Here is a 25862-nt window from a genome sequence, read left to right on the forward strand (position 1 = left end):
ACTGGGTCAATGGAGTCTATACCGAATGAGAGCCCTGGTGTGGTGCTGTAGGTCATCAGTTCAAACCCACCAGCCGCTCTCGGAAATCCTATACAGGGTTGCTATGAGTCGGAACCAACTCAACAGCACGCAATAACATACTAGACAAGAGTGTGGATTGTTAGGATTAGGGGTAGTGCTAGGTTAGGGTTTATATGTTATCCACAATACTTTTTAATAATGACAATTAATATTATCCAAAAACTTTGTAATTCTGGGAAGGATTGTCAGACATTCTGTGATGTAGGAATCATACATCCGCAGGTGCTTTCTATCAAGTACATGAAATCAGAATCATCTGTCTACAGAGAGTCTGGGTCATTGTGGTTGGCATAGGGTTTGGGTTGGTTTAGGGCTAGGATTAATGAGGCTAGCCCACATGGATTAGACCAGGGCAGCCCAGTCTCTGGCTAGCCCAGAGGGAAGATCTTTGTCCTCTGGGACCGAAGAAGGCAACTCCAGACCAGGCTATACAAGATGAAAAACTGGACCAGAGGAAGGCAAGCCAGGTGAGTCCAGGTTAGCCCAGATTACATGAAGCTAACCCAAGTGAATTAGACCAGAGGCAGGTTGGCCAGACTGGTCCAAGTTAGACCAGACTAGGAGGCTAGTCCAGATCCAAGGATAAAACAGATGAGAGCAGGCAGGACAACACTAGCCCAGGCTGTATTGGCATAAGGTTAGCCCAGATGAGAGACTAGATCGGAGCAAGTGAAGTCAGCTTGGTCCAGGGTAGCCCAGATAGTATGACCGAACCTAGATGGAGCAGTTAGGTTAAACTGGAGCCCAGCCCAGATTTGGCTGTGCTATCCTCGCAGCTGGACAGTGAATAAGGAAGATCGTAGAAGAATTGATGCCTTTGAGTTATGGTGTTGGAGGAGAATACTGAAAGTGCCATGGACTGCCAAAAGAACCAATAGATCTGTTTTGGAAGAAGTGCAGCCAGAGTGCTCCTTGGAGGCCAGGATGGCTAAGCTTCGTCTCTCCTACTTTGGACATATTGTCCGGAGGAAACAGTCGCTGGAGAAGGATGTCATGCTGGGTAAGGTGGAGGGTCAGAGAAAAAGAGGAAGACCCCCAACGAGATGGATCAGCCAGGTGGCATCATTGATGGACTCAAGTGTGGCAGCGGTAGTGAGGTTGGCCCAGGATCGGACATTGTTTCGTTCTGCTGTGCATGGGGTCACTATGAGTCGGTTCCAACTCGATGGCACCTCACACACACACACCCTCGCATGTGCAAAGCTAACCTGGGAGAATGGTTGTTCAAGGATCTGCTGGGTGAGGACTGTCAACGCAACATGACCCCTCTCTGGTCAGCAAGAGCTGACAGACCCTTCTCTGGTCTGCAGAGCTGACAGACCAGGAGCCTGGCAGAAGTCCCAGTGATATGTGTGTCTTCCTGTCACTTTCTACCCCACAGATCTTAACCCATGAAAGGAACTCCAAGGTTCAACATGGGACGATGTTTCCCAAAGACCCAGGCCCCCTCCCCCACCAGATGGAGCACTTCTTACAAATGGGAGGGACCTTGGACTGTATGAACTCATGTTGATCCATGTCATTTTTAATCTGTTATCAGCTGCCCCATTTTACAGAGAGGTAACCTGAGGCTCGGATTGATGCAAGGTCATACAGTCCAGAGTGAGAGACATGCTTCTCAAAACCTCAAACACGGCTGGCTGATTGAGGTCTATGTTGTATGTTTGGGTATTTGAAGGTAAAGGGAAACCCCACACCCATGCCATTTTAGAGGGTTCATGAGGACTTCTGTAGCTTCAGAGAGAGCACTCAGTTGGGAGTCTCCATAGTAATAATAACAGCTGTGTCAGGTGCTGTGCTGAGTCCGTCTCCATTCTGATCATGGCCTAACTGGTATTCCTATTTTACAGACAAGAAAGCAGAGGCCCAGAGGCACCGTCCTGGCCCTGGAGACACTCACCCATGCAGTGGTCACTTTGCACCTGGAAGCCAGGGGGGCAGATGCAGCGGAAGGAGCCCTCGAGGTTCTGGCAAATTCCTGGCAGGCATGTTCCTGCCAGGCTGTGACACTCGTTGATGTCTGTGGGGGAGAAGGAGAGGGTCTCAGCGCCAGCTAGAGGGCAGGGGGCTCTCAGACTGGGACCAGTAGCTGTGGGCACTGGGTAATGGTGCCCTCCTTAGTGGCAGGTTTGGTTCCAGGGGAAGGATTGAGACTCAGGTAAGCAGGGGTGGTTACAGAAGGGATATCCGCACCCTCTTGTTATTGAGTGCCATGGAATCGGTTCTGACTCAGAGACCCCTGCATAGGGTTTCTGAGGAGCAGCCGCTGTCTCAAACCTTGTGGTTAGCAGTCCAGTGCTTATCCCACATCACCACAGTGCCACACCAAGACTCCATCTAGACCCTAAGGGAGTTACATGTGACGCCAAGTGGTGTCCACAAGAAATCAGAAGCAATAATCTTAGTCTCCAGCCATTTACAGAGCCTCTCCCAGTTTCCCTAGTAACCATTAGCATCTCAACTTTTCCTTACTCCAGAAAATATAAGACTTTCAAGACAGCCTGACCCTAAACCACAAAACCCATGCAAACATGGGTATGATGTGCTGAATTTCTGCTTTCCTCTTACACCTTCAAATAAATGCTTGGTTCTTAAACGGAACCACATGGCCTCGGAAGCATCAGCCACAGGTCAACCTGGAGCAGGGGTGGGTGAGATGGCTCCCAGCACCAGGCAGAGACTCACCCATACAGTTCTTCCCATCTGCCATGAGCTCAAAGCCACTCTGGCAGAAGCAGTGGAAAGAACCAGCTGTGTTGATGCACTGGCCAAATTGGCATACTTGCCCCGCCAGGGTGGTGCATTCATTCACATCTGTATAAGGGAAAATAAAAAGGGCAGCTCATGTACCAGGTTCTGATAAAATAGCTTTCCAACTATCTTAGTATCGGTATTTTCAATATAAACATTTGATGCTATGAACTTGTTTCTAGATACTCCCTTAGCTGCACCCCACATTTTTTCTATAGATTGTATTTTCATTTTCATTTGATGAAAATATTTTCTGATTTTCATTGGGATTTCCTCTTTGCCTTATGGGTTATTTGGAAGCATACTGCTTAATTTCCAGGGTCCCTAAGTGGTGCAAACAGTTAATGTGCTCAACTGCTAACGAAAGGTTGGAAGGATAAATCCAACAGAGGTACTTCAGAAGAAAGGTCTGGCTATCTATTTCCCCAAAGATCAGCCGCTGAAACCTTATGGAGCATTGCTCTGCTCTGACACACATGGGGGTCACTATGTGTTGGAGCTGGCTTGATGGCAATTGGTTTATTTCCAAATAGTTAGGGGATATTTCTGAATATCTTCCTGTGATTGGCTTCAATTCTTTTAAGTTTGTTTCCTGGCCTGGGATATACTCTTTATCGAAGAAGTACATGTGTATATGACAAGAATATATACTCTGCTGTTGTTGGCTGGAATGTTCTACACATTCTAGGTGGCTAACAGTGTTGCCTTAGATCTTTGTTGGAAGAAATGCAGCTAGAGTGCTCCTTGGAAGCCAGAATGGCCAAACTTCGTCTCTCATACTTTGGACATATTGTCAGGAGGGACTAGTCACTGGAGAAGGATATCATGTTTGGTAAGGTGGAGGGTCAGAGAAAAAGAGGAAGACCCCCAGCTAGAGGGACTGGCAAAGTGGCAGCATCAGTGGGCTCAAGAGTGGCAATACTTGTGAGGTTAACCCAGAACCAGGCAGTGTTTTGTTCTTCTGTGCATAAGGTCGCTATAAGTCGGTAACGACTTGATGGCACCTAACAAAAACAACAACATATCCCTATTTATGATCTTTTTACTTTTTCTATTATTGATCAGACTACTGAAGACTCCCAACTATAACTGCAGTTCTTCCCATTTCTCTCACCATTTCTGTGAGCTTTTGCTTCCTATATTTTGAAGCTATGTTGTTAGATGCATATACATTGATGATTGTTGTCTTCTTGGAGAATTGCCCCTTAATCACCATAAGACATCTGTCTTCTTTATTCCTGCTAATAGTTCTCATTCAGAAAGACTACTTTTTCTGCTATTAATATACGGTTGTTGCTAGTTGCTGTCAAGCCAGCCCCTGACTCAAGGAGATCCCCATGTACAATGGAACAGAACACTGCCCTGTCCAGCAACATCCTCATGATAGGCTTCAGACTGGACTACTGTGATACCCAAGGTTGTTTGTTTGTTTTGGTGTATTTTTGGAAGTGGACCACCAGGTTTTCTCCCTATTCCAATTTAGTCTGGAAGCCCCACAGAAACCTGTTTAGCATCATAGCAACACGCAGTCTCCACAGGCAGATGGGGGTGGCTGTACAGGGGGAGCACTGGCCAGGCATCCCTCCTGGGTCTGCTGCATGAAAGGCAACAATTCCACCACTGAACCATCATTGTTCTTAATATTTGTTGTTGTTAGGTGCCATCGAGTTGGTTCTGACCCATAGAGACCCCATGTACACCAGAACAAACACTGCCCGGCCCTGCATCATCCTCATAATTGTTATGTTTGAGCCTACTGCTGCTGCCACTGTGCCAATCCATCTTCTTAGGGGTCTCTCTCTCTTTGTTGGTGTCCCTCCACTTTGCCAAGCACGATGTCCTTCTCCAGGAACTGGTCCCTCCTGATAACAAATCTGAAGTATGACAGATGAAGTTTGGCCATCTTAGACTCCAAGGAGCACTCTGACTGCACTTCTTCCAACACAGATCTATTGGTTCTTTTGGCAGCCCATGGCACTTTCAATATTCTCCTCCAACACCACAACTCAAAGGCATCAATTCTTCTATGGTCTTCCTTATCCAGCGGCCAGCTTTCACATGCTTATGAGGCTATTGAAAACACCATGGTTTAAGTCAGGCACACCTTAGTCTTCAAACTGACATCTTTTCCCTTGAACGCTTTAAAGAAGTCTTGCTCAGAAGTTTTGCCTATTGCAATACATCGCTTTGTTTTTTACTACTGCTTCCAGGAGTGTTGAAGTCTTTTGACAATTTCAGTCTTCTTCCCATTTATCGTGATGTTATTTATTGGTTCAATGGTCAGGATTTTTGTTTTCGTTTCATTGAGGTGCAACCCATACTGAAGGCGGTGGTCTTTGATCTTCATCAGTAAATATTTTAAGTCCTCTTCATTTTCAGCAAGTAAGATTTTACTATATGCATGTTGCAGGTTGTTAATGAGGCTTCCTTCAATTCTGATGCCACATTCTTCTTCATATAATCCAGCTTCTTGGATTTTTGTTCAGCATAAAGATAGAATAAGTATGGTGAAGGAATACAACTGCGGCACATGGCACACACCTTTTGAAAACCATTCAGTGTTCCCTTCTCAATGCAGGTTATCAATGTATGTTCTCAATATTGTGGTTACTTCAATATGGTGTTGTTAAATGCCATTGAGTTGATTCTGACCCATAGCAATCCTGTACAGGGCTTCTGGGGAGCGGCTGATGAGCTTGAACCACCAACTTTGTTGTTCAAACCAACTTTGCAGTCCAGCACATTAACCCACAGTGACACACCAGGACAAGACTCTAGGATAACCAAAACCCATGGCCATTGAGTCGATTCCATCTCAAAATGATCCTATAGGATAGAGTATGACTACCCAAAGGGTTTCTAAGGCACACCTTAGTCCTCAAACTGACATCTTTTCCCTTGAACACTTTAAAGAAATCTTGCTCAGCAAATTTGCCTATTACATCTTTTTGTTTTTGACTGTTGCTTCTATGAGTGTTGAAATCTTTGACAACTTCAGTCTTCTTTCCATTATCATGATGGAAGCAGACCGCTACATTTTTCTCCAGCAGGGGGACTAGTGGGCTTGAACCTATAACAGCTGGGTTAGCAATTAAGTGCTTTAATCATGGCACCACCAGGCCTCTTCAATATAGGAGAGATGGTACTATTAACCCTCTATTTACAGATACAGACAACAAGGCACTGAGAGGTTCAGTGTGTCTTGGGCCACACAGTTGGTGGGTGGGTGGCAAAACGGATTTGAACCCCTGATGCCTGACTTGGAGTCTGAACTTTTGAGCACCATACTGAATTGTGGTGTCAGCTCTTATTTCACTTTCTCACGTCCCTCTCTGCACTTTCATTGGCCCCCAACAGCCTCAATGTAATCCCTGGAGACCACCCTCCCACATGCTCTTGCTGACCCCTGGAGGACTCTGTGGCAGATTCAGTTTTCAGAGAGAAGCCCATCTCCTGTGGCTATTTCTCTGAAGGGAAGCTTCTATAGCTGAGAGGGTCCTCAGGGCAAGGACCCACTTCCCTGTGAGGACCACTGAAGCCAGCCTGCCAGCTCACCCAAGCAATCCCCGTGGTGTGTTGCAGTGAATCCAGAGAAGCAGAGGCAGATGTAGGAGCCGACGCTGTTCTTACAGGTCCCGTTTCCACACGGTTGCTGATCACACTCGTCGACGTCTACCCAAGCAGAGTCCCTGAGCCCCGCTGAGACCACTAACCAAGAGCATGGGGGATAGGGCCCACCTCCCTGCACCTACCCTGTCCACATGGATGGGAAGTGACCACTGGGGGGTGACGTCTGGGAATTACCTCTGGAAGTGTATCACCCCCATTTTACAGATGGGGAAAGTAAGGCACAGGGAGGCGAACTAGTTGTTTGTACCCAAGGTCTTATTGCTAGATTCAGACCAGGTCTGTCTGTCCACTGGGATGGTGCCTACCCCCAGGGATTGGCCTGAGAGAAGGGAGCCAGGGGCAGGGCACTTACCCACACACATGGTCTGGTCCGCTGAGGCCCGGAAGCCGCGGTGACACAGGCACACATAACTGCCCTCTGTGTCCACACAGCGGCCATGGCTGCAAACATTTGGGATCTCCTGACACTCGTTTCGTCCTGGGGGGCAGGCAGTGTGGTGTCACTAGGCCCCCATCTCTTAGTGTTGTCCTCCCATGCCTTTGTTTGGGGAGTGAGAGTCTGCCTGGACACCCCGTTAAAGTCGCTACCGGGGAGCCCAGTTGGCACAATGCTGCAAGCTGTGGAAACGCCTGGGTACTGAGAACCTATAACAAGACACCTGAGGACAATGCGCGTGGTCTGACCAGGCCAGGAGGGTCCACCTATAGCTACTGTTAAGCCTCAGGAGGCTGATGTCATTGATTGTGACCATGTAGAGAGTAGGGAGAGAGAGTGAGGGTCAGTGTGGACCCTGGGGGCATGGGGCCCCCTTCCTGAGCTGTTCTGCCTTTTCCCCAGAGTTTGTGAGGCACTGCAACCAATGATCACACTTAAAAGAAGGGACAAGTGCCTGATGACCTGACCTCGGGTGAGTGGAGACGGGGGTGGGGGCGGGGGGCACCCAAGGACCTGATTCCAAGTGTGTGGGCTGTGTTGGGGTCTATACTGACCAGTGGCGGGAAGCTGGGGCTACACAGGACGCAGGGATGTGTCATGCACATACACATCTCAGCCTCCCTGGACTCTGCTAGGCCTCCCTCCCAGCTGCCCCAAAGCAGGGTCTCCAGCAACACTTCAGAGCAGGCAATGAGCTGGGTGGAGCGGAGTCTCCCCAAGTTGCCACAGGAAGCAAAGTAGACTCTGTTGTCTCCTGTCCCCTCACACCCGCCTACCTGCAACCTACCTGGCTTCACTCACCCACACAGGCTCCACCAGGGGAGAGTTTGTACCCTCGGGAGCACTCGCAGTGGTAGCTGCCTGGGATGTTGAAGCAGTCGGCATATTGCTGGCAGGGTCTCTCCCGGTCTGCACACTCATCTATGTCTGCAGAACATGACCAATGGGGAGAAGAGGGTGGCGAAGCCTTGTGGTCACACCAAACCAGTCCCTGCCCCCCATGATTTCAAAGCAGAAGGTCTTTCCAGAAACAGCCAGAACTGCATGAGGGTCATTATATGGATGGAGGGTCTTGGAAGAAAGGAACTATCCCCATTGTACAGATGGGGAAATGGAGACTCTCACAGAAGGTGACTGGCTCAGAGAGCACAGAGGAGGACCAGAATCCTATCCCGAGCCCAGTGGGGGTTGGGACAGATGCTTGGGGCAGGGATGACACAGGAGTGGGGTGGGTGTGGGTGTGGGGAGGGCCGGCACCTTCACAAACCAGTAGAAGACTGTTGTAGTTGAAACCCATGTGACACTCGCAGTGGAAACTCCCAATCTGGTTGATGCAGATGCCGTGGGTACAGATGGTGGGGATCTCCCCACATTCATCAATGTCTGCAGAGGGTATTGTCTGTCAGGGACATTGTGGGGATCTAGAGCTAAGTAAGGTTCCCGTGAGGAGAGAAGCTAGGGTTTTTCCCACCAGCATAGGCTGAAAACATTGGCTGTGATCAAAACAAAGCTGCTTCCACCAGACAGAAGGAGATGGGAGAGGAGAGACGGTTGGGAGACGTGTCTGTCTTTACTATTGTTGTTAGGTGCTATTGAGGTAACTCTGATTCATAGAGCCCCTAAGTCCAACAGAACTTAACACTCACTGCCTGGTCCTACACCACCCTCAGTCCCCTGAGTCTGAGTCCACTGTGGCATCCAATGTATCAATCCATTTCTTCCTCTTAAGCGTCATGTCCTTCTCCAGGGACCGGGCCCTCCTGATAACATGTCCAAAGTTAGTCCCACCAGCCTTACTTCTAAGGAACATTCTGATTGTACCTCTTGCAAGACTGAGTTCCTTATTCTGGTTGTTGTTGTTGTTGTTATGTGTGTGGAGCCGGTTCCGACTCATAGCGACCCTGTACAGGGTTTCTGAGGCTGTTAGTCTTTATAGGAGCAGAAAGCCCCATCTTTCTCCCGTGGAACAGCTGGTAGTTTCGAACTGCTGACCTTGAGGTTCACAGTCCGATTCATAACCACTATGCTACCAGAGCTCCTTTCACAGTATATTCTGTACCGATCCTATAATTCAAAGGCATCAATTCTTCAGTCTTCCTTATTCACTGTTCAACCTTCACATACTTAGGAGGTGACTGAGAAGACCATGGCTTGGGTCAGGCACACCTTAGTCCTCAAAGTGACATCTTTGCTTTTCTTAACACGTTCGAGAGGTCTTTTGGAGCAGATCTGTCCAATATGGGGTTTGATTTCTTGATTCCTGCTTCCACGGGCATTGACTATGGAGCCAAAGTAACATGAAATCCTGGGCAACTTCAATTTTTCCTCTGTTAATCATGCTGTTGTTATTGGTTTAGTTGTGAGGATTTTTGTCTTATATTAAGGTATAATTTTTACTGAGGGCTGTAATCTTGAATCTACCTCAGTAAATGCTTTAATTCCTCTGCTTTCAGCAAGCAAGGTTAGGTCACCTGCATATCTCACGTTGTTAATAAGCCTTCCGCCAACCTTGATTTTGCGTTCTTTTAATAGTCCAGCTTCTCGGATTAGGCCTACTCAGCATATAGACTGAATAAGTATGGTGAAGAAATACAACCCTGATGTACATATTTTCTGGACTAAAAGGCCAGTTTGAATTGCAAGGTCGGCGGTTCAAGGTCACCAGCCGCTCCTTGGAAACCTTATACAGGGTTGTTACGAGTTGGTTCCAACTCGATGGCACTTAACAACAGCAACAACTTATTCCCTTGCTGTGTTACAGTGACAGCCTCTTGGTCTATGTACAGGCTCCTTGTGAGCACAATTAAGTGTTCTGGAATACCCATTCTTTACAATGCTATTAAATTTGTTATGATCCACACATAATACGTTATGCATAGTCAATAAAAGTATAAACATCTCTCTGGTATTCTCTGCATTCAGTTAAGATCCATCTGACATCAGCTATGATATCCCAAGTTCCACGTCCTCCATGTATCCAGCTTGAATTTCTGGCATCTCTCTGTGAATGTACTGCTTCAAGCATTTAAAAAAATTAAAAATTTATTTCAACAAAATTTTACTTGTATTTGACATTAGTTAAATTGTTCAATAGCTTCTGCATTTCTGTTGGGTCCCGTCTCTTTGAAATGGGCAGAAATACAGATCTCTTCTAATCAGTTGGCCAGGTAGCTATCTTGCAAATTTCTCGATACAGATGAATGAGTCTTCCCAGTGCTGCCTCTGTTTGTTGAAAGATGTAAATTTCTGTTGCATCAATTTCTGGAGTCTTGTTCTTTGTCAGAGCCTTCAGTGCACCTTGGATGTCTTCCGTCAGTTTCATTGGCTCTTTATCATGTGCTACCTCCTGAAATGATTGAATGTTGACCAATTCTTTTTGGTACAGTGACTCTGTGCATTCCTCCCATCTTCTTTTGATGTTTCCTGTGTTGTTCCCCTGAACATGTGGACTATTATTGCTATTGTTAAGTGTCGCTGAGTCGATTCCGACTCATAGCGACCCTGTATAGGAACGGCTGCCAAACATTGCAGTTCAAACCAACCTTTGAGTCCTGCACCTTAACCCACAGTGCCACATCAGGACTCCATTTTGACCACAGAATCCTTCAATATTGGAATTTGAGGCTTGGATGTCTTCTTCAGTTCTTTCAGCTTGAAAACACTGAGTGTGCTCTTCTCTTTTGGTTTTCTAACTCCAGGTGTCTTTGTGTGTTTCAATATCATACTTTGTCTTCTCGAGTTGCCCTTTGAAATGTTCTGTTTAGCAATTTTGCTTCATCATTTCTTCCATTCACTTTCACTCTCTATGTTCAGGAGCAAGTCTCAGACTCAGAGTCTCTTCTGACATCCACGATGAACTTTTCTCTTTTTTTTTTTTTCCAGCTTTTTAAAAAAATGACACTTTGCTTTCTTCATGTATGATGTTATTCCGCAACTCACCTGGTCTGAAGTCATCAGTGTTCAATGCATCAAATTCATCCTTGACATGGTCTCTAAACTCAGGTGGGATATACTCAAGGTCATATTTTGTTTTTTGTTGATTGGTTTTAATTTTCTTCAGCTTCAACTTGAACTTGCATATGAACAACTGATTGTGTGTCTCATAGTCAGTCCCTGACCTGGTTCATACTTTTGATACTGAGCTTCTCTATCATTGTCTTTTCCACAGATGTAGTCAGCTGGGTTAGTGTGAATTCTATCAGAAAGGTTAGGAACCCTACAGGGTAGAGTAGATCTGCTGCTTGGGGTTTCCAAGACTGTCAAGTCTTGTATGGGAACAGACAGCCTCATCTTTCTTTCATGTCCCCATGTAAAGTTGTCTTTGTGCCGTTGAAAAACAGGTATTTCCAATGAATAAGCCACTAATCTTGCAAAATTCTACCATGGGATCCTTGAGACCTTATTTTCCAACTGTTGATCATTCTTCTTTGTGGCCAACTTTTGCAATCTAATCATTAGTAATTATCACTGCATCTTGATTGCTTGTTTGATCAATTTCAGACTGCAGAAGTTGATAAGAATCTTCAATCACATCATCTTGGCAATCATGATTTGTGTGTTCACTTGAACAACAGTCTGACTAAATGGTCTTCCTTGTAGGCATATGGATATTATCTTATCATGGACAGTGTTAGACTTCAGGATAGATCTTGAAATGTACTCTTGACAATGAATGTAACACCAGTCTTCTTGACTTTGTATTCACTAGAAATACACATTATCTATGACCTAGGAATCTTGTCAACCACTTGGCTATTAGTTGATCCAAGTCATGGCATTTTTAATAGCCTCATATGCATGTGAAAGCTGGACACTGAATAAATAAAACAGAAGAATTGATGCATTTGGATTATGGTGTTGGTGAGGAATATTAATATACCATGGACTTCGGGAAGAACTAACAAATCTATCTTGGAAGAAGTACAGCCAGAATGCTCCTTAGAGGTGAAGATGGTGAGGCTTTGTCTTATGTATTCTGGACATCATCTCAGGAGAGACCAGTCCCTGGAAAAGGATATCATGCTTGTTGGGTAAAGTAAAGCGTCAGCAAAAAAGTGGAAGTCCTTCAAGACGATGGATTGGCATAGTGGCGGCAGCAATGGGCTCAAACATAACACCAGTTGTGAGGATGCCACTGGACCGGGCAGAGTTTTTTTCTGTTGTACACGGGGTTGCTATGAGTTGGAACTGACTCAATGGCACCTAATAACAATGGCACCCCCAACACACACGCATACACTGTGTGGAGTGTCCTAGAAAGAAGCAACTTTCTGTATGTGTGTGTGTGTGTGTGTGTGTGTGTGTGAGCCTGTGTCCACTCATGCAAGAGAGATGTGGGCTGTCCTAGGACAATGCTTAGTGAGAAATGGAAACACCAGTGGGATCTATCCATACAATGCGATATTATTCAGTCATGAGGGATAAAACCCTAATACCTGCTACAATGTGGATGGAAATGTTATGCTGAGTGAAAGAAACCAATCACATAATCCCACTGATTGCATGATTCCATTTACAGACACTGTCCAGAATAAGCAAATCCAGAGAAGCAGAAAATGGATGAAGGGATGCCTAGAGCACAGGGGTGGGTGTGGAGGGGGGTGGGGATAATGGGCCGTGACTGCTAATGATTATGGGTTTCCTTTTGAGGTTAGGGAAATGTTCTTGAATTAGATGGAGGAAATGATTTCACAACTGTATGGATATATAAAGTCACTGAATTGTAGTCTTTAAATGGGTGACAGGCCGGGTATATGAAATTGTCATGGATTAAACTGTGTTCCCTAAAGTATGTATTGAAATCCTAACTTCTATACCTGTAAAGGAGTCCTGGTGTGGCACTGTGGGTTAATGCACCAGACTGCAAAGCCATTTGAACTGCAAGGTCGGCGGTTCAAGCTCACCAGCTGCTCCTCAGAAACCCTATACGGGGTTGCTATGGGTTGGAACTGACTCGACAGCACTTAACAACAACAACAAACACCTGTAAAGGGCAGTGGGGTGACTTTTTATGATAAGCACTGGACTGCTAACTGCAAAGTCAGCAGCTGGAGTCCAGTAGTCACTCTGCAGGAGAAACACGAGGCTTTCTGCTCCTGTAAAGGTTTACAGCCTTGAAAATCCCAGGCAGGGTTGCTATAGTTGGAACCGACTCCACGGTGTTTAACCACACCATACCTGTGAATATGATCCTGTCTGGAAATACGGGCTTTTCTTGGTTATGTTAAGGAGGTCACAGCAGCGAGGGTGGGTCCTAAACCTAATCCCTCCTGAGTTACAAAGAGATTAGACACAGACACACACAGAGGAGGGAGAGGACAGATGGAAAAGGGTGCTTCTACAAGCTCAGAGACGCCAAGGGTCACTGTAGCTAGAAACTGAAATAGACAAGGAAAGACATCCCCTTCGAGGCATGCTCTATATTTGGACTTCCAGCCTCCAGAACCAAGAAAATCACTTCCTGTTCTGTAATGTCACTCACTTGTATTACAGTAGAAATGATCTCAATAAAGATTTATTCAAAAGAAAAAAGACCCTGAAAATCAGTGTGTCCCTGGGGCAGGGAAAACTGGCTCATGGCCTGGGCTAACCCTGCCTGTGAAGTCACAGGATGCAGAGCAAAATCAGGAGGCAGGCTGCATTTATGAGGGTCTCCATAACGTTCATGGAAAATGGAATGAAAAGCTAATGAATTTTCCCAGAGACTTTTTGAAGCCCGCCCCAGGCCTCCATATTAACAGGGCTGGCTCTTTAAGATACATTGTGTGCCCTTGAGTCAATTTCAATTCATAGCTGACTCCATGTAACAAAGTAGAACTACCTCATAGGATGTTGTAAGCTACCATCAATATAGGAGCAGAATTTCACGGTTTTGTTGCCACAGAGCTGTTTGGTGGGTTTGAACCACCAAACCTGTTAGCAGCTGAGCATTTAACAGTTATACTTTTGGGGTTTTTAATTCTGACTTATAGTGTTCCCCATAGAACAGAACAGAGATCCCTCGGGTTTCTGAGGCTATAAATTTTTACGGAAGCAGACTGCCTCAATCTTTCTCTCACAGAACAGCTGGTGGGTTCCAACCACTAACCTCCCAGTTAGCAACCCAGAGTTTAACTCACTGCCAGTTACAGACCCATGTTCAGGACTATTGTTGTCAATTCAATTCCAACTCATAGTGACCCTGTGTAGAGTTTCCAGGGTTTGAACAGCTGTTAGCACTCCAATGTTTATCCTGCAGTACCATACCAGGACTCCATATATAGTATTTGTTGTTGTTAAGTGCCGTTAAGTCGATTCTGATCCATAGCGACCCTATATAGGGTTTCCAAGGAGCAGCTGGTGAAATTGAACCATTGACCTTGCAGTTCAAAGGACTTTGCAGTCTGACGCATTAGCCCACAGCACCACACCAGGACTCCCCATATATAGTATAGCATATAGTTTATGTAAAAATTCTCAGAAAACAATACCATACTCTTTCAATGTTTAAACGTATGAGGAGAGAATTAGGAAGACATTCTCTGAGTACAAAGCAAGGGTAATTCTATGGAAGTGAGTCTTATCTGCTATGTTCCATCAAAAAAAGATACACATCCATATGACTAAAACTACTACAAATGGGGTCATTGATTAAACACCAAACACCTGAAATGAGGCATTCAGGTACTGCCCAAATCCTCATTGAACAGAAAATTCGTTTCTATGGCAGGATTCCTGGCCTAGATTGGGTTGTGTTTGGAAGAAAAGAACAGTGGGCATGGGCAGGGATCAAGGAGAGAACAGAGCAGGTGGGGCTTAGGTAGAGGGGAGCTCAGAGCTGGAAGCTGGACAGCAGCAAAGGGAATTGGAACAAAGTGTGTAAGTAGGAGTGTGTCACTTACCGACAGGCTTCCCTGTGTAGATGTCAATGATAAAGCCGGGGGCCTGGTTCCCACACAGGATCTGATAATCCACTAGACAAAGGAAAGCAGAATGAAGTGGTTATAGGTGGGATGGATGAGAGGATGCATGGATAATGGATGGATGCATAGACGTGTAGGTAGGTGGCTGAATGAATGGATAAGTGGATGGGTGGAGAGCTGAATACATGAATGGATGGAGGATGAATAGATACATGGATGGGTGGGTGGGTAAGCAACTGGGTGGACTGATGGATTAAGGATGAGTGGATGAGCAGATGGAGAGATGAATGGATGGATGGATGGGTACATGGAATGGATGCATACATAGATGAGTGGGTGGGTGTGTGAATGGGTGGATGGATGAACGATGAATGGATGAGTGGGTGGATAGATGAGTTGATGGATGAGTGGATGGATGGTAGATGGATGCATGGGTGGATGGATGATGGAAAGATGAGTGGAAGGACAGAGACTGGGTGGATGAGTGGATAGATGGATGTATCATAGGTTGGTGATACATAGATGAACATATGGATAGATGGATGACTGGTTGGTGGTGCATGGATGATAGACAGGTGCCTGGGTCGGTGAAAGGATGGATTGATAAGAGGACAGGTACATAGATGGAAGGATGAGAGAATATAGAGATGGGTGGGTTTATGGATAGATGGGCAGATGGAGAGGTAAGTGGGTAGGTAGATGAATGGAATGCAGGCCAGACGCCACTAAGTGGGATTCCCCTCTGCCCCTCACTCCCCACCCCCACGTTTCTGCAAACACCTCCATCTCTGAAGTCCAGCCCTCGCTCAGCCTCCTCTAAGTCTCCTTGTCCCTTCCCTGTTCTTATTCTGACCAGCCCTGGAAAGGTTGAAAGATGGGGTTTGTGCAGTGTGGTCTTCTAACCCACAGACTGACCTCCCCTCCTCTTCCTTGTGTAAGCACCATCAACCACTCCCACTAATATCTTCCATTTAGACCTCCAAACCTTCAGCCTTTGCCTCTGTCTGTCTTCCAACCATGATTCTCCACTCCACCTAAGGGAATTCATTTACCCCTCTGCACATGGCATTCAGTGCCCTTGTAACTGGACTTCAACCTTGAGGGCTCAGGGCAGCTGACCCTGAAGACCCCCTGGCCCTGAACCGTGACTCCAGGCACAGGATAGCACATTGGGCTCTCCCAATATATCCTGCTGAGACCACTGAGGTGTGGTCTGCCAGCCCTTGCTCTCCAGGAGGGACAGATATTCCTAGCACAGTTGTTGGGACCGTGCCTCCTTGCCACCTGTCCCCAGGTCCTGCCGGGCTCTCCCTTGCTGGTTCTCTGCCTGTGTTGTGAGACGAATGAACCATGATCACAGGCAGCCCCTGGTGGTCTTGGCTTGTTCTGTTCCACCTACCACCCCACTTCAGTTGCACAAGTTCAAGAGCAGACACCGAAGTCCCAGTAGGCAATTGGAGTCACATATGTGCTCTGTCTACACAATTCCTAGGTCAGTACTAGTTGTGAGCATGTTCCCCTCAGCCTGTACAACCAGTGTGGGGGGAAACTGAGTCTTCCTTATTCATGTTTCCTAGAACCAGCACAAGGTCTGGCACCCAGAGAAACCCAACAATCACCCCTCTCATTGGACTGTGGCTTGCTAGCTGCCTCTTCTCCTCACTGCCCACTCTTACAGCTCTCAGATGACTTTGGCTGCTCGCTAAATCACGCTGTTAGGGATCGTTCCAGCTGTGAACCTGTTCTGCTCAGCCCTACCTCTGGGTCTTTCCTCATACTGTCCCTCACTTGGACCAACATCCTCATTAAGACTGCAATCCTCCTCAGAGCTTCCCTGGCTCTGCCTGTCCCCAGCCTCAGGGACCCTGCTTCCTGTAACCAAGAGTGCTTTCTTCCCTGCCCAGGGAATGACAGATGCTCCTGTATTGTCTGTGGAAGATGTCTCGCATCTCCCTGCCCCCCATTGCAAAAAAACAAAACAAAACAAAAAAAACCCATCTCTTCACACTGCAATGTAACTTCAGTTCTTCAGTTGGACAACGTGGGCTGCTCCGGGAGCCCAAAGTGGGCAGTGCCACTGTACCACCCCAAAACCTAACTAGATGCTGTTTCAAGTTGATCCCACCTCATGGCCACCCCATATTAAATACAGTAGAGCTGTGCTCTATAGGGTTTCCGAGGCTGTGTGACCTTTTGGAAGCAAATTGCCAGTCCTTTCTTCCAAGGTGCCTCTGGGTAGATTTGAACCTCCAGTGCCCAACCAATTGCACCACCCAGGGATTCCTATACCTCATAAGCATGGCAGGGAAGAAGGGCCGAGCTGAAAAGAAGTCACTTACAGCTGCCAGGTGTGGGGCAGGCTTCGCAGGGTCTGTTCCAGGCCTGGCCAATGTTGTAGGAACAACAGCACATTTTGAGGGTCACATTGAAAGACAGCTCATTCTGACAAGTGCCGTTATAGCGCCGGAAACAGAGGCTTTTCCGCATGTCTGTGGATGGGGGCGGGGTGGGGGTAGGGGCGGTGGCCATGAAGCCAGTTAGAAATTACCAGCTTGATGGCTCTCCCTCGCCAGACTTGGAGGCATCATTCACATTGTCATCTGTTGGGCAGCGCACAACCTGGGCAACCATTCAGGACAGCCTTGCCTATCATCTGTGTCATTCACTGCTGTGTCTCAGTGCCTCAAGCCCTCCCTCTGCCTCCTCCTCTCCCCCTCCGCTGCACCCACTGCCAAAGCTCTAGCACTCCCTCCCGTGCCCACATGCTTCTCCCATGTGCATCACACTGCCCACCCATGCAACTGTTGCCACCATTGACTTGCAGGTACTCCACGGGGCAGACACAGGTGTAGGTGCCCAGGGTGTTGTAGCAGGTGCCAGGGCCACAGACGCCTGCGTGTGCAATGCATTCGTCGATATCTGCAGGAGCAGGAAGGGGGCGTCTGGGAATTGTCTGAATAAATCCCCATCCTGACTCCAGGTCTTAATGTGATGCTATAGGATAAACACTGGCCTGCTACCCTAAAGGTCAATGGATCAAACCCATGAGCAACACAGCACTTAACAACTCCAGGCCCAGTGGAACCACATCACCATGGGCTGGAGTTTGGTTTCAAGATCAAGTGTGAAGGGCACCGACATTCCACACCTAGGTGTTTATCCAGAAGCAGTTAAGCAGGGACACAGCACAATTCGCCAGAGCCCAGATGAGGAAACAAGCCACGTGTCCAACAACAGAAGACTGGACAAACACAATGTGGTCCGTTCACGAACAGACATAAAGTCCTCATCCATGCTACTGCATGGGACGACCCTGAAAACATGGCAATGAGGGACAGAAGTTAAACACAGAAGGACAAACACTGTGTGATCTCACTGACATAAGCTCTCGAATAGGCAAATGCATGGAGAAAACTGTAACTAGGTAAAGGCGATCATTGTACACCATATGAACAGGTTCAACAACACTAATTTGTGCTGTTGTTGTTGTTAGGTGCCATCGAGTCGGTGCTGACTCATAGTGACCTTACACACAGCAGAATGAAACAATGCCCAATCCTGGGCCAACCTCACTATTGTTGCCACACTTGAGCCCATTGATGCTGCTACTTTGTCAATCCATCTCATCTCTGACCCTCCATCTTACCAAACATGATATCCTTCCCCAGCGACTGGTCCCTCCTGACACTATGTTCAAAGTATGAGAGACAAAGTTTGGCCATTTGGCCTCTAAGGAGCACTCTAGCTGCACTTCTTCTAACACAGATCTGTTGGTTCTTTTGGCAGTCCATGGCACTTTCAATGTTCTCCTCCAACACCATAACTCAAAAGCATCAATTCTTCTATGGTCTACCTGATTCACTGTCCAGCTTTCGCATGTATGTGAGGTTATTGAAAATACCATGGCTTGGGTCAGGCGCATCTTAGTCTTTAAGCTGACATCTTTGCTTTTCAACACTTTAAAAAGGTCTTGTGCAGCATATACATACAAATGGCTGAAACGGTCAATATTGTATTATATATATTTTTAGCAAAATTAAATTTTTTTTAAACAATTGATGTACGGTGCTTTGGGTTAATGTACTGGACTATAACATCGGTTTGAACAGCAAGGTCAGCGGTTCAAGCTCACTAGTCACTTCTCAGAAACCCTATTTGGGGTCATTATGAGTTGGAAACAACTCAATGGCACTTAAGAACAACATGTATCCACCACTCATCTGTCAGTTTGTCATACTGAATGGGAAGACTTTATATATAGGTTTGAAATTAGGAAAGGTATGTACCAGGGTTGTATCCTTTCACCGTATTTATTCAATCAATATACTGAGCAAATAATTGAAAAGCTGGATTCTATGAAGAAGAACATTGTATCAGGGTTGGAGGAGGCTCATTAACAACCTGCAATATGCAGATGATACAACCTTGCTTGCTGAAAGAGGAGAATTTAAAATACTTACTGATGAAGATCAAAGACCTCTGTTTGGTTTGGGTTGCAACTCAATGTAAAGAAATGAAAAATCCTCACCACCAGACCGATAAATAACATCAGGATAAATGGAGAAAAGATAGAAGTTGTCAAAGACTTCATTTTTCTGGAATCAACCATCAACACTCATTGAAGGAAACACCAGCCAAGAAATCAAACGACCTATTGCGTTAGGCAAATCTGCTGCACAAGAACTCTTTAAATTGTGTAAGAGATGTCAGTTTGAGGACTACAGTGCACCTGACCCAAGTCACGGTACTTTCAATAGCCTCATATGCATGTGAAAGTTAGACAATGAATGAAGAAGACTGTAGAAGAATTAATGCATTTGAGTTATGGTGTTGAAGGCAAGTACTAAAATTACCATGGACCACCAAAAGAACAAAAAAATCTGTGTTGGAAGAAATACAACCAGAATGCTGCTTAGAAGTCAGGACGGCCACACTTGGTGTCTCATACTTTGGACATAGTATCAGGAGGAACCGGTCCCTGGAGAAGTACATCCTACTTGGTAAAGTGGGGGGTCGGTAAAAAAGAGGAAGACCCCCCAACGAGATGGACTGACACAGTGGCAGCACGAATGGGCTCAATCGTAGCAATGATTGGGAGGTTGGCACAGGACCAGGCAGTGTTTCGTTCTGTTGTGCATGAGGTCTGTATGACTCGATGGCACCTAACCACAAATACGATTAGATGGATGGATGAGGGATGGATGGATGGGAAGGTAGGTGAATGGAGAGATGGGTAAATAGGTAGGTGGGTGGATAGGTGGAAGATCGTAGGTGGCTAGATGGATGAATTTGTTCAAGTGCATTAGAAGAGTTCAAATTCAGACTATTTATTCCAAGTTTCCATTACTTATTAGCTGAGATGTTTGGATAAACCCTTAACCCCGACCTAGCCTCAGTTTCTGCATCTGAAGAATGGAACTAGTAGGAACATCTCCCTCATGGTGACTGACTGACTGACCAATGAGGCGTGGTCAGCATACATACTTGTTAAGTGTCGTCGAGTCGATTCCGACCCATAGCGACCCTGTATAGGATTTCCAAGGAACAGCTGGTGAGCTTGAACCGCCGACCTTGCAGTTCAAACAGCTTTGCAATCTGGCGCATTAACACACAGCACCACACCAGCATACACACTAGTCAGTATTAAAACTAGTGTTGTTATCCGTGACTATTATGTGCAATGAAAGCAAGGAGAGAGGAAAAAGAAGGGCGGACTGGTTTCCTCTCCAGTCTTTGCCTTCCTATCCTGAGCTCGGGGCTAGGTTAAGTTTTGCCAAGGGAAGTTTTCATTGTAAAGTCAGGTCATTTCTGAGCAGGAAGGTGGCAGAGGCAAAGCAAGAGGGAGGAGGAGGCAGCAGAGTAGTGGGGAGCTAAGGGCATCTAGATGAGGCTTTCTGTGATGTGAATTTTCAATACCAACATGGTGAGGCTACAGTTCCCAGGGGTCTGGCCAAACACCACTCTAGTTGCTGTCATGTAGCTATATGGGATGAAATCAGCTGACCTTGGGGAGAGCAGATGACCTTCCAGATGTGATTAGGATGTAATGAGCTTCATTAGGTAAGGTAATGACCTTCCACAAGGTAACCTGATGCAATAGAATATAACGCCTTCCACAACACAACCTCATCTAATCTAATCAACCATGTGAGGTCAGCCTGCATAGGTTGGATCCTAAACAGGGACACTCTGAGCTATAAAAAGAGCAGAATACACACAGACACACACACACACAGGTGAAGACAGACCACATGTGAGGATTTTGTACAAGAAAAGGAACGTTGAGGGTCCCTGCCAGTCACCAGTAAGTAACGGGGAGAGAGGGTCACAGAAGGAACCGGCGTGGCCGAGACCCCGCTTTGGACTTTTACCCTCCAGAACTGTGAGAAAACAATTTTCTGTTCTTCAAGCCACCCATTATGGTGTTTCTGTGATAGCAATGCTTGAGAATGAAGACTCCTTCCCTCCCCCAATCCTTCCAATAGGCTCCACACAGCAAGGCAGGTGAGCAGGTTCCTGGGGGTCTTTTAAGCCCCAGTATTTGAGGGGAGGTGAGGCTGAGCAGGGCAGGGAGGCAGGAGGCTGGCTTAGCCTGGGCAAGGGGGTCTGCACTCACCCTCACAGATGCGGGTGTCCTCATTCAGGTTGTACCCAGGTGGGCATTCACATTGAAAGCTGCCGAAGGTGTTGACACAGTTGCCCCCCTGACACAGGCCTGGCAGGTCCTGGCACTCATTGATATCTATCGAGAGGTGAGGAAACCACGATCAGATGCTAAACTGGGGCTGAGGGCTCAGGGGACAGCTGCACTCTGCCCTGGACTCTTGAGGGTCCTGCAGGAGCCAGCCCTGCTCCTTCAAGGGTCCTAGAGGGCCAATTCACAGCTGCTGGGCCTCTGTGGGCTCGGGCCAGGGACTTTTTACCAAGCTGGACCCTGACTTTGTATGATCATTGTCACTGTAAATTGGTTCCTCACCCCCTCACCTTACAATAATCTATTACATAAATGCCTCTGGATAAAACGTTTTCTCCAACCTCATCATTTCCTATAGCTAGAAGGATGAATGGATGGATGGATGACTGTATAACCGAATGAATGAATGGATGGATGGATGGAAATGGAGACTAGTGTAAGATATATAATCCTTGTAGTAAATTCAATTTAAGGTCTTTGGAAAAAAGTAGTGGATGGGTGAGTAAATAAGTGAGTGATGGAGAAGACATGAGTGGATGGGTGAATGGGTAGGTGAATGGAGGAGTGGACATTAAAAGTCATGGATGAAGTGGATGATTCAACCAACAAGCAGAGAAAGAATAGACTAAAAATTTCCCCACAAATTTAGTGAGTGCATAATCTGATCCTGCTACCTGGCAGAAGGGTTTTAGTCCCCAAAAGCTGCTCAATTCTGCACTTGGGTGGTGTGGAGAGAAAGGTCACTAAGCGGGTGGACACATAGATGGCCTGCAAGAACTCACCCTCCAGGATGACAGTGATGGGGTTGGGCCGGAAGCCCTCGCCACCAGGGCACAGGGTTCTGTACTCAGCTGTAAGGGAAATTAGCTTTTGTGAGGGGCTACAGGGTGGAGCCTTTGACCAGAGCCCAAGAGAATCAGGGGAGGGGAGGGCCCCAAGAATGGGTGCCACACCCATCTACACACCCACTGTATCCTCGGCTTCCCCATTTGTCTCCCCAGCCCCTTGGGACCAGGAGGCCTTGCCCAGCCCTGGGATTCCGGCATCTGTGTGTGTGTCAATGTGCTCACAAACAACCAGTGAGCACATCAATCTTGTGGTGGTAGCTGAAAGTGGAAGAGAGAGGGCAATTCTCTCTGAGCCCAAACCAGACCCTCGTGTGACTCGTCTGTTTCAGCATAAAGGAAGATGGTGGATATTCACACGTGGGCACACCTGAACAGGTGGACAGGTGTCTCCTTGTTTCATACCTGAGGTCTTTGCATATGCTGTTCCCACTGTTCCACATATCCTACTACCTGGAAAACTCCTATTGATCCTTCAAAGCCCCCCTGCTTGTGTCCCTCTCTTTCCCCTGCCTTTCTCCTGGGTCATGGCTGCATTTCAAACAGACCCATAGGAGACTCCACCCTCAGTCCAGGGGACACTGGTTGTGGGTGAGCTGCAGCAGGAAGAGGCAGTGGCTGGCCCATGTGTCTCTGGGTTTCCAGCTCAGAGGAAGCTGTGGAGTGTTTGTGGACCGACTGAGTGAGTGAGGGGCACACAAACACAGAGAATCTGCAGAGAGACCTTGGAGACAGGCCAGATGACAACCTGAGAGGATGTGCTGTGTGCCCCAGGGAGAGCCCACTCTTCCCTTTTCAGTGTCCTTGTCACCAAAGCTCCCCACTCCCAACTTCCCCACAGGACTCACTGGTGTTGGCCAGAGGGCACAGCTCACAGGGGTTGCCCCAGGCCTGGCCCAGAGAGCAGCAACAGGAGGCTCGGGTGACACCAACCCCGATCTCAGCATCGCAGGAGAGGCCTCCGTCCCCTCGGCCATGTGTGTCCAGGAAGCAGTTCCCGACCCGAGGGTCTAAGTGGACAGACAGAGTGGTCAGCAAGGGTGGAGGGAACCAGGATTCGTGACTCTGTACATGTGACTGTGTAGGGGGCTGTATTTGTATGTGGCTATGTGTGTGTGTGGCACATGGGTGTTTCTGAACACAGGGACAAGGAAACTCCCGCAGGGCTCAGCCAAGGGTGATGTATGTATGTTTTAGGGGTGGCAGGGGCAAGCTTTCTGACTGTCGCCAGCAGATGTCAGTTGTCAAGAGAAGGAGTATTTGGACAGGCTGCCATCCTGACCAGCCCCACCTGACCCCAGGCCCTCGACCCAGAGCCAAGTGTGGACTCACCCACACAGCCCACCCCACTGGGGTTCAGCTCGAAGTCCGGGGGGCAGGTGCAGAGGTAGCTGCCGGGGGTGTTGATACATTGTCCATTGATGCAGTTCACAGGGTCCGCACACTCGTTGACATCTGGGGGAGGCATCATTCACTGGAACCCTCCCTCGGCCTACTTCTCTCCCCACTTGGTGAGAGCAAGTTCTCCTTCAGGAAGAAAGTCCAAGAGGACAGGGCCTTTCCAGCAGGTGCCCAACCCCGTTCCTCCACCCCTCACCCGGCCAGTTCCACACCCGTGTCCCTCATCCAGCCAGCCCACATCTGTGCCCTTCACTCAGATAGGCCAGCCCCTCACCCAGCCAACCTCACACTGATGCCCCTAATCACATGGCCAACCTCACACCTGTACCCCTCTCCTAGACAGCCCCATACCCAGCCAGCCCCACACCCGTGCCCCTCATCTAGCTAACCCCACACCTGTGCCCCTCACCCCTCACCCGCCAGCCCCACACCTGTGCAGTTGACACCTCCTCGGTCTAGCTCATAACCACCACCACAGACACAGCGGAACATTCCTGGTAGGTTCTCGCAGCTTCCCAACACACAGAGGTTCCCGAGAGCACACTCATCTGTGTCTGCAGGGACCCCAGGTCAGTCTGCTACCCCTGCCGCCTGCCCTGCCTGCCCAATCCTAGCCCGCCAGCCCCAGACCTCACCCTGGCAGGCCCGGTGGTCCTCGGTGGGGTGGAAGCCCATCTCACACTCGCAGCGGTACCCGCCGGGTACATTGAGGCACTGTCCACTCACACAGAGGTCCACGTTGTCTGCACACTCGTCCCTGTCTGAAGGGCCCGGGAGGTGGAGAGCTGTGACCATGCAGGGTGGGCAGGGCTCCTGGAAACCCTGCCATCACCCTGGTCCCAGGCGGCTTGGACACTTGGACTCCACTCTGGTGGGCAGACAGGGAGGTGGCCACACAGGGCAACTCTGGTCATTGTGATTACTGAGGAGTCACCTGTCCCTGTTCCCCACACCCAGAAGTTCTGACATTCAGTTCAGCATGGCGGGGGTGAGTCGAGAGGCATGCTGGCTACTGGTCACAGCAGAACTGGACTTAGGGTCATCCCTCAGGGCCTCCTTCCCCAGGTCTCACCCTCACAGGAGAAGCCGTCCCCAGTGAAGCCCTCGAGGCAAGCGCAGTGGTAGGAGCCGGGGGCATTGAGGCAGGTGGCGTGTGGGCTGCACTGATGCCCCCGGAAGGCGCACTCATCCAGGTCTGGGGGGGGCGGGGGCAGAAATCTCAGGGGGCTGCAAGGATACAGACCTCCCCACCCTGCCTGGGTCCTCAACACAGCTGCCATCCCCTCACAGCTCCACCCTCACTCCTGCCCCCCATCTACTGGGCTGGGCCCACAACCCCACTACCCCCCCACCTCCCCTGGCTCCACCCTCATTCCAGCTCCACCCACATACACCTTACCCCCACCACCTCCCTGGTTCCACCCTCATCCCAGCTCCGCCCACACACACCCTACTCCATCACCTCCCTGGCTCCACCCTCATCCCTGCCCCACCTCCTTGGCTCTGCCCGCCCCTGCCCCAGGGACTCACCTTGGCATTGGAATCCATCCCCCACCCAGCCTGGCTGGCACCTGCAGCTGAAACTCCCAGGGACATTGAGGCAGGAGGCATGACTGTCACAGCTGTGTGTCCCCAGCTCACACTCGTCCACATCTGAGGGGAGAGGGACCAGTCACACTCGTCCACATCTGAGGGGAGAGGGGCAGCACAAGTGCAGGGGTGGGAGGACACTTGGCACCCCCAGGACTCCGGGGTCTACAATAAACAAGGCTTTGGGTGGGGGTGGGAGGCTCAGAGCAAGGACAGAAAGATGAGTGAAGACCCCTACTAGGAGGGTGCTGACCTTGAGCACACCCCCTGCCCTGCAAGCCTGAGAGCTAAACCCCGACACTTAACAGGCATAACTACCAGAAGCCATCAGGAAATGGTCTGAAATGACACCATGAGAGACTCAGGATAAACAAAGAAAGAACCATCTGTCTCTAAGGTGCCCCCTCTAGAGTAGTGTTCCCAAATCCTGAGTCATCCTAATCACTCCCGCTATGTCTGAACACCATTTAAGTGTGCTACTATGTACTCTGGTAGCGTAGTGGTTACGAATCAGGCTGCGAACCTTAAGGTCA

General features: G+C 48.3%; 1 protein-coding gene across 1 annotated transcript in view; it reads right to left on the reverse strand.

Moving 5' to 3' along the window:
- Positions 1–25862, reverse strand: part of FBN3 (fibrillin 3) — a 93972-nt gene that overhangs the window by 27346 nt on the left and 40764 nt on the right. The window contains exons 30-46 of the mRNA XM_006868999.1: positions 25270–25392; positions 24812–24934; positions 24375–24500; positions 24171–24293; positions 23671–23793; positions 23187–23348; positions 22276–22344; positions 21416–21541; positions 17593–17718; positions 17139–17288; positions 14779–14850; positions 8156–8281; positions 7700–7825; positions 6815–6940; positions 6388–6504; positions 2767–2895; positions 1982–2101 (exon numbers count right to left, since the gene is read on the reverse strand). Coding sequence (XP_006869061.1) covers positions 1982–2101; positions 2767–2895; positions 6388–6504; positions 6815–6940; positions 7700–7825; positions 8156–8281; positions 14779–14850; positions 17139–17288; positions 17593–17718; positions 21416–21541; positions 22276–22344; positions 23187–23348; positions 23671–23793; positions 24171–24293; positions 24375–24500; positions 24812–24934; positions 25270–25392 — 2067 coding nt within the window. The remainder of the gene's footprint in view (positions 1–1981; positions 2102–2766; positions 2896–6387; positions 6505–6814; positions 6941–7699; positions 7826–8155; positions 8282–14778; positions 14851–17138; positions 17289–17592; positions 17719–21415; positions 21542–22275; positions 22345–23186; positions 23349–23670; positions 23794–24170; positions 24294–24374; positions 24501–24811; positions 24935–25269; positions 25393–25862) is intronic.

This window comes from Chrysochloris asiatica, unplaced genomic scaffold (genome assembly GCF_000296735.1).
Source record: "Chrysochloris asiatica unplaced genomic scaffold, ChrAsi1.0 scaffold00125, whole genome shotgun sequence".
NCBI classification, from domain to species: Eukaryota; Metazoa; Chordata; class Mammalia; order Afrosoricida; family Chrysochloridae; genus Chrysochloris; species Chrysochloris asiatica.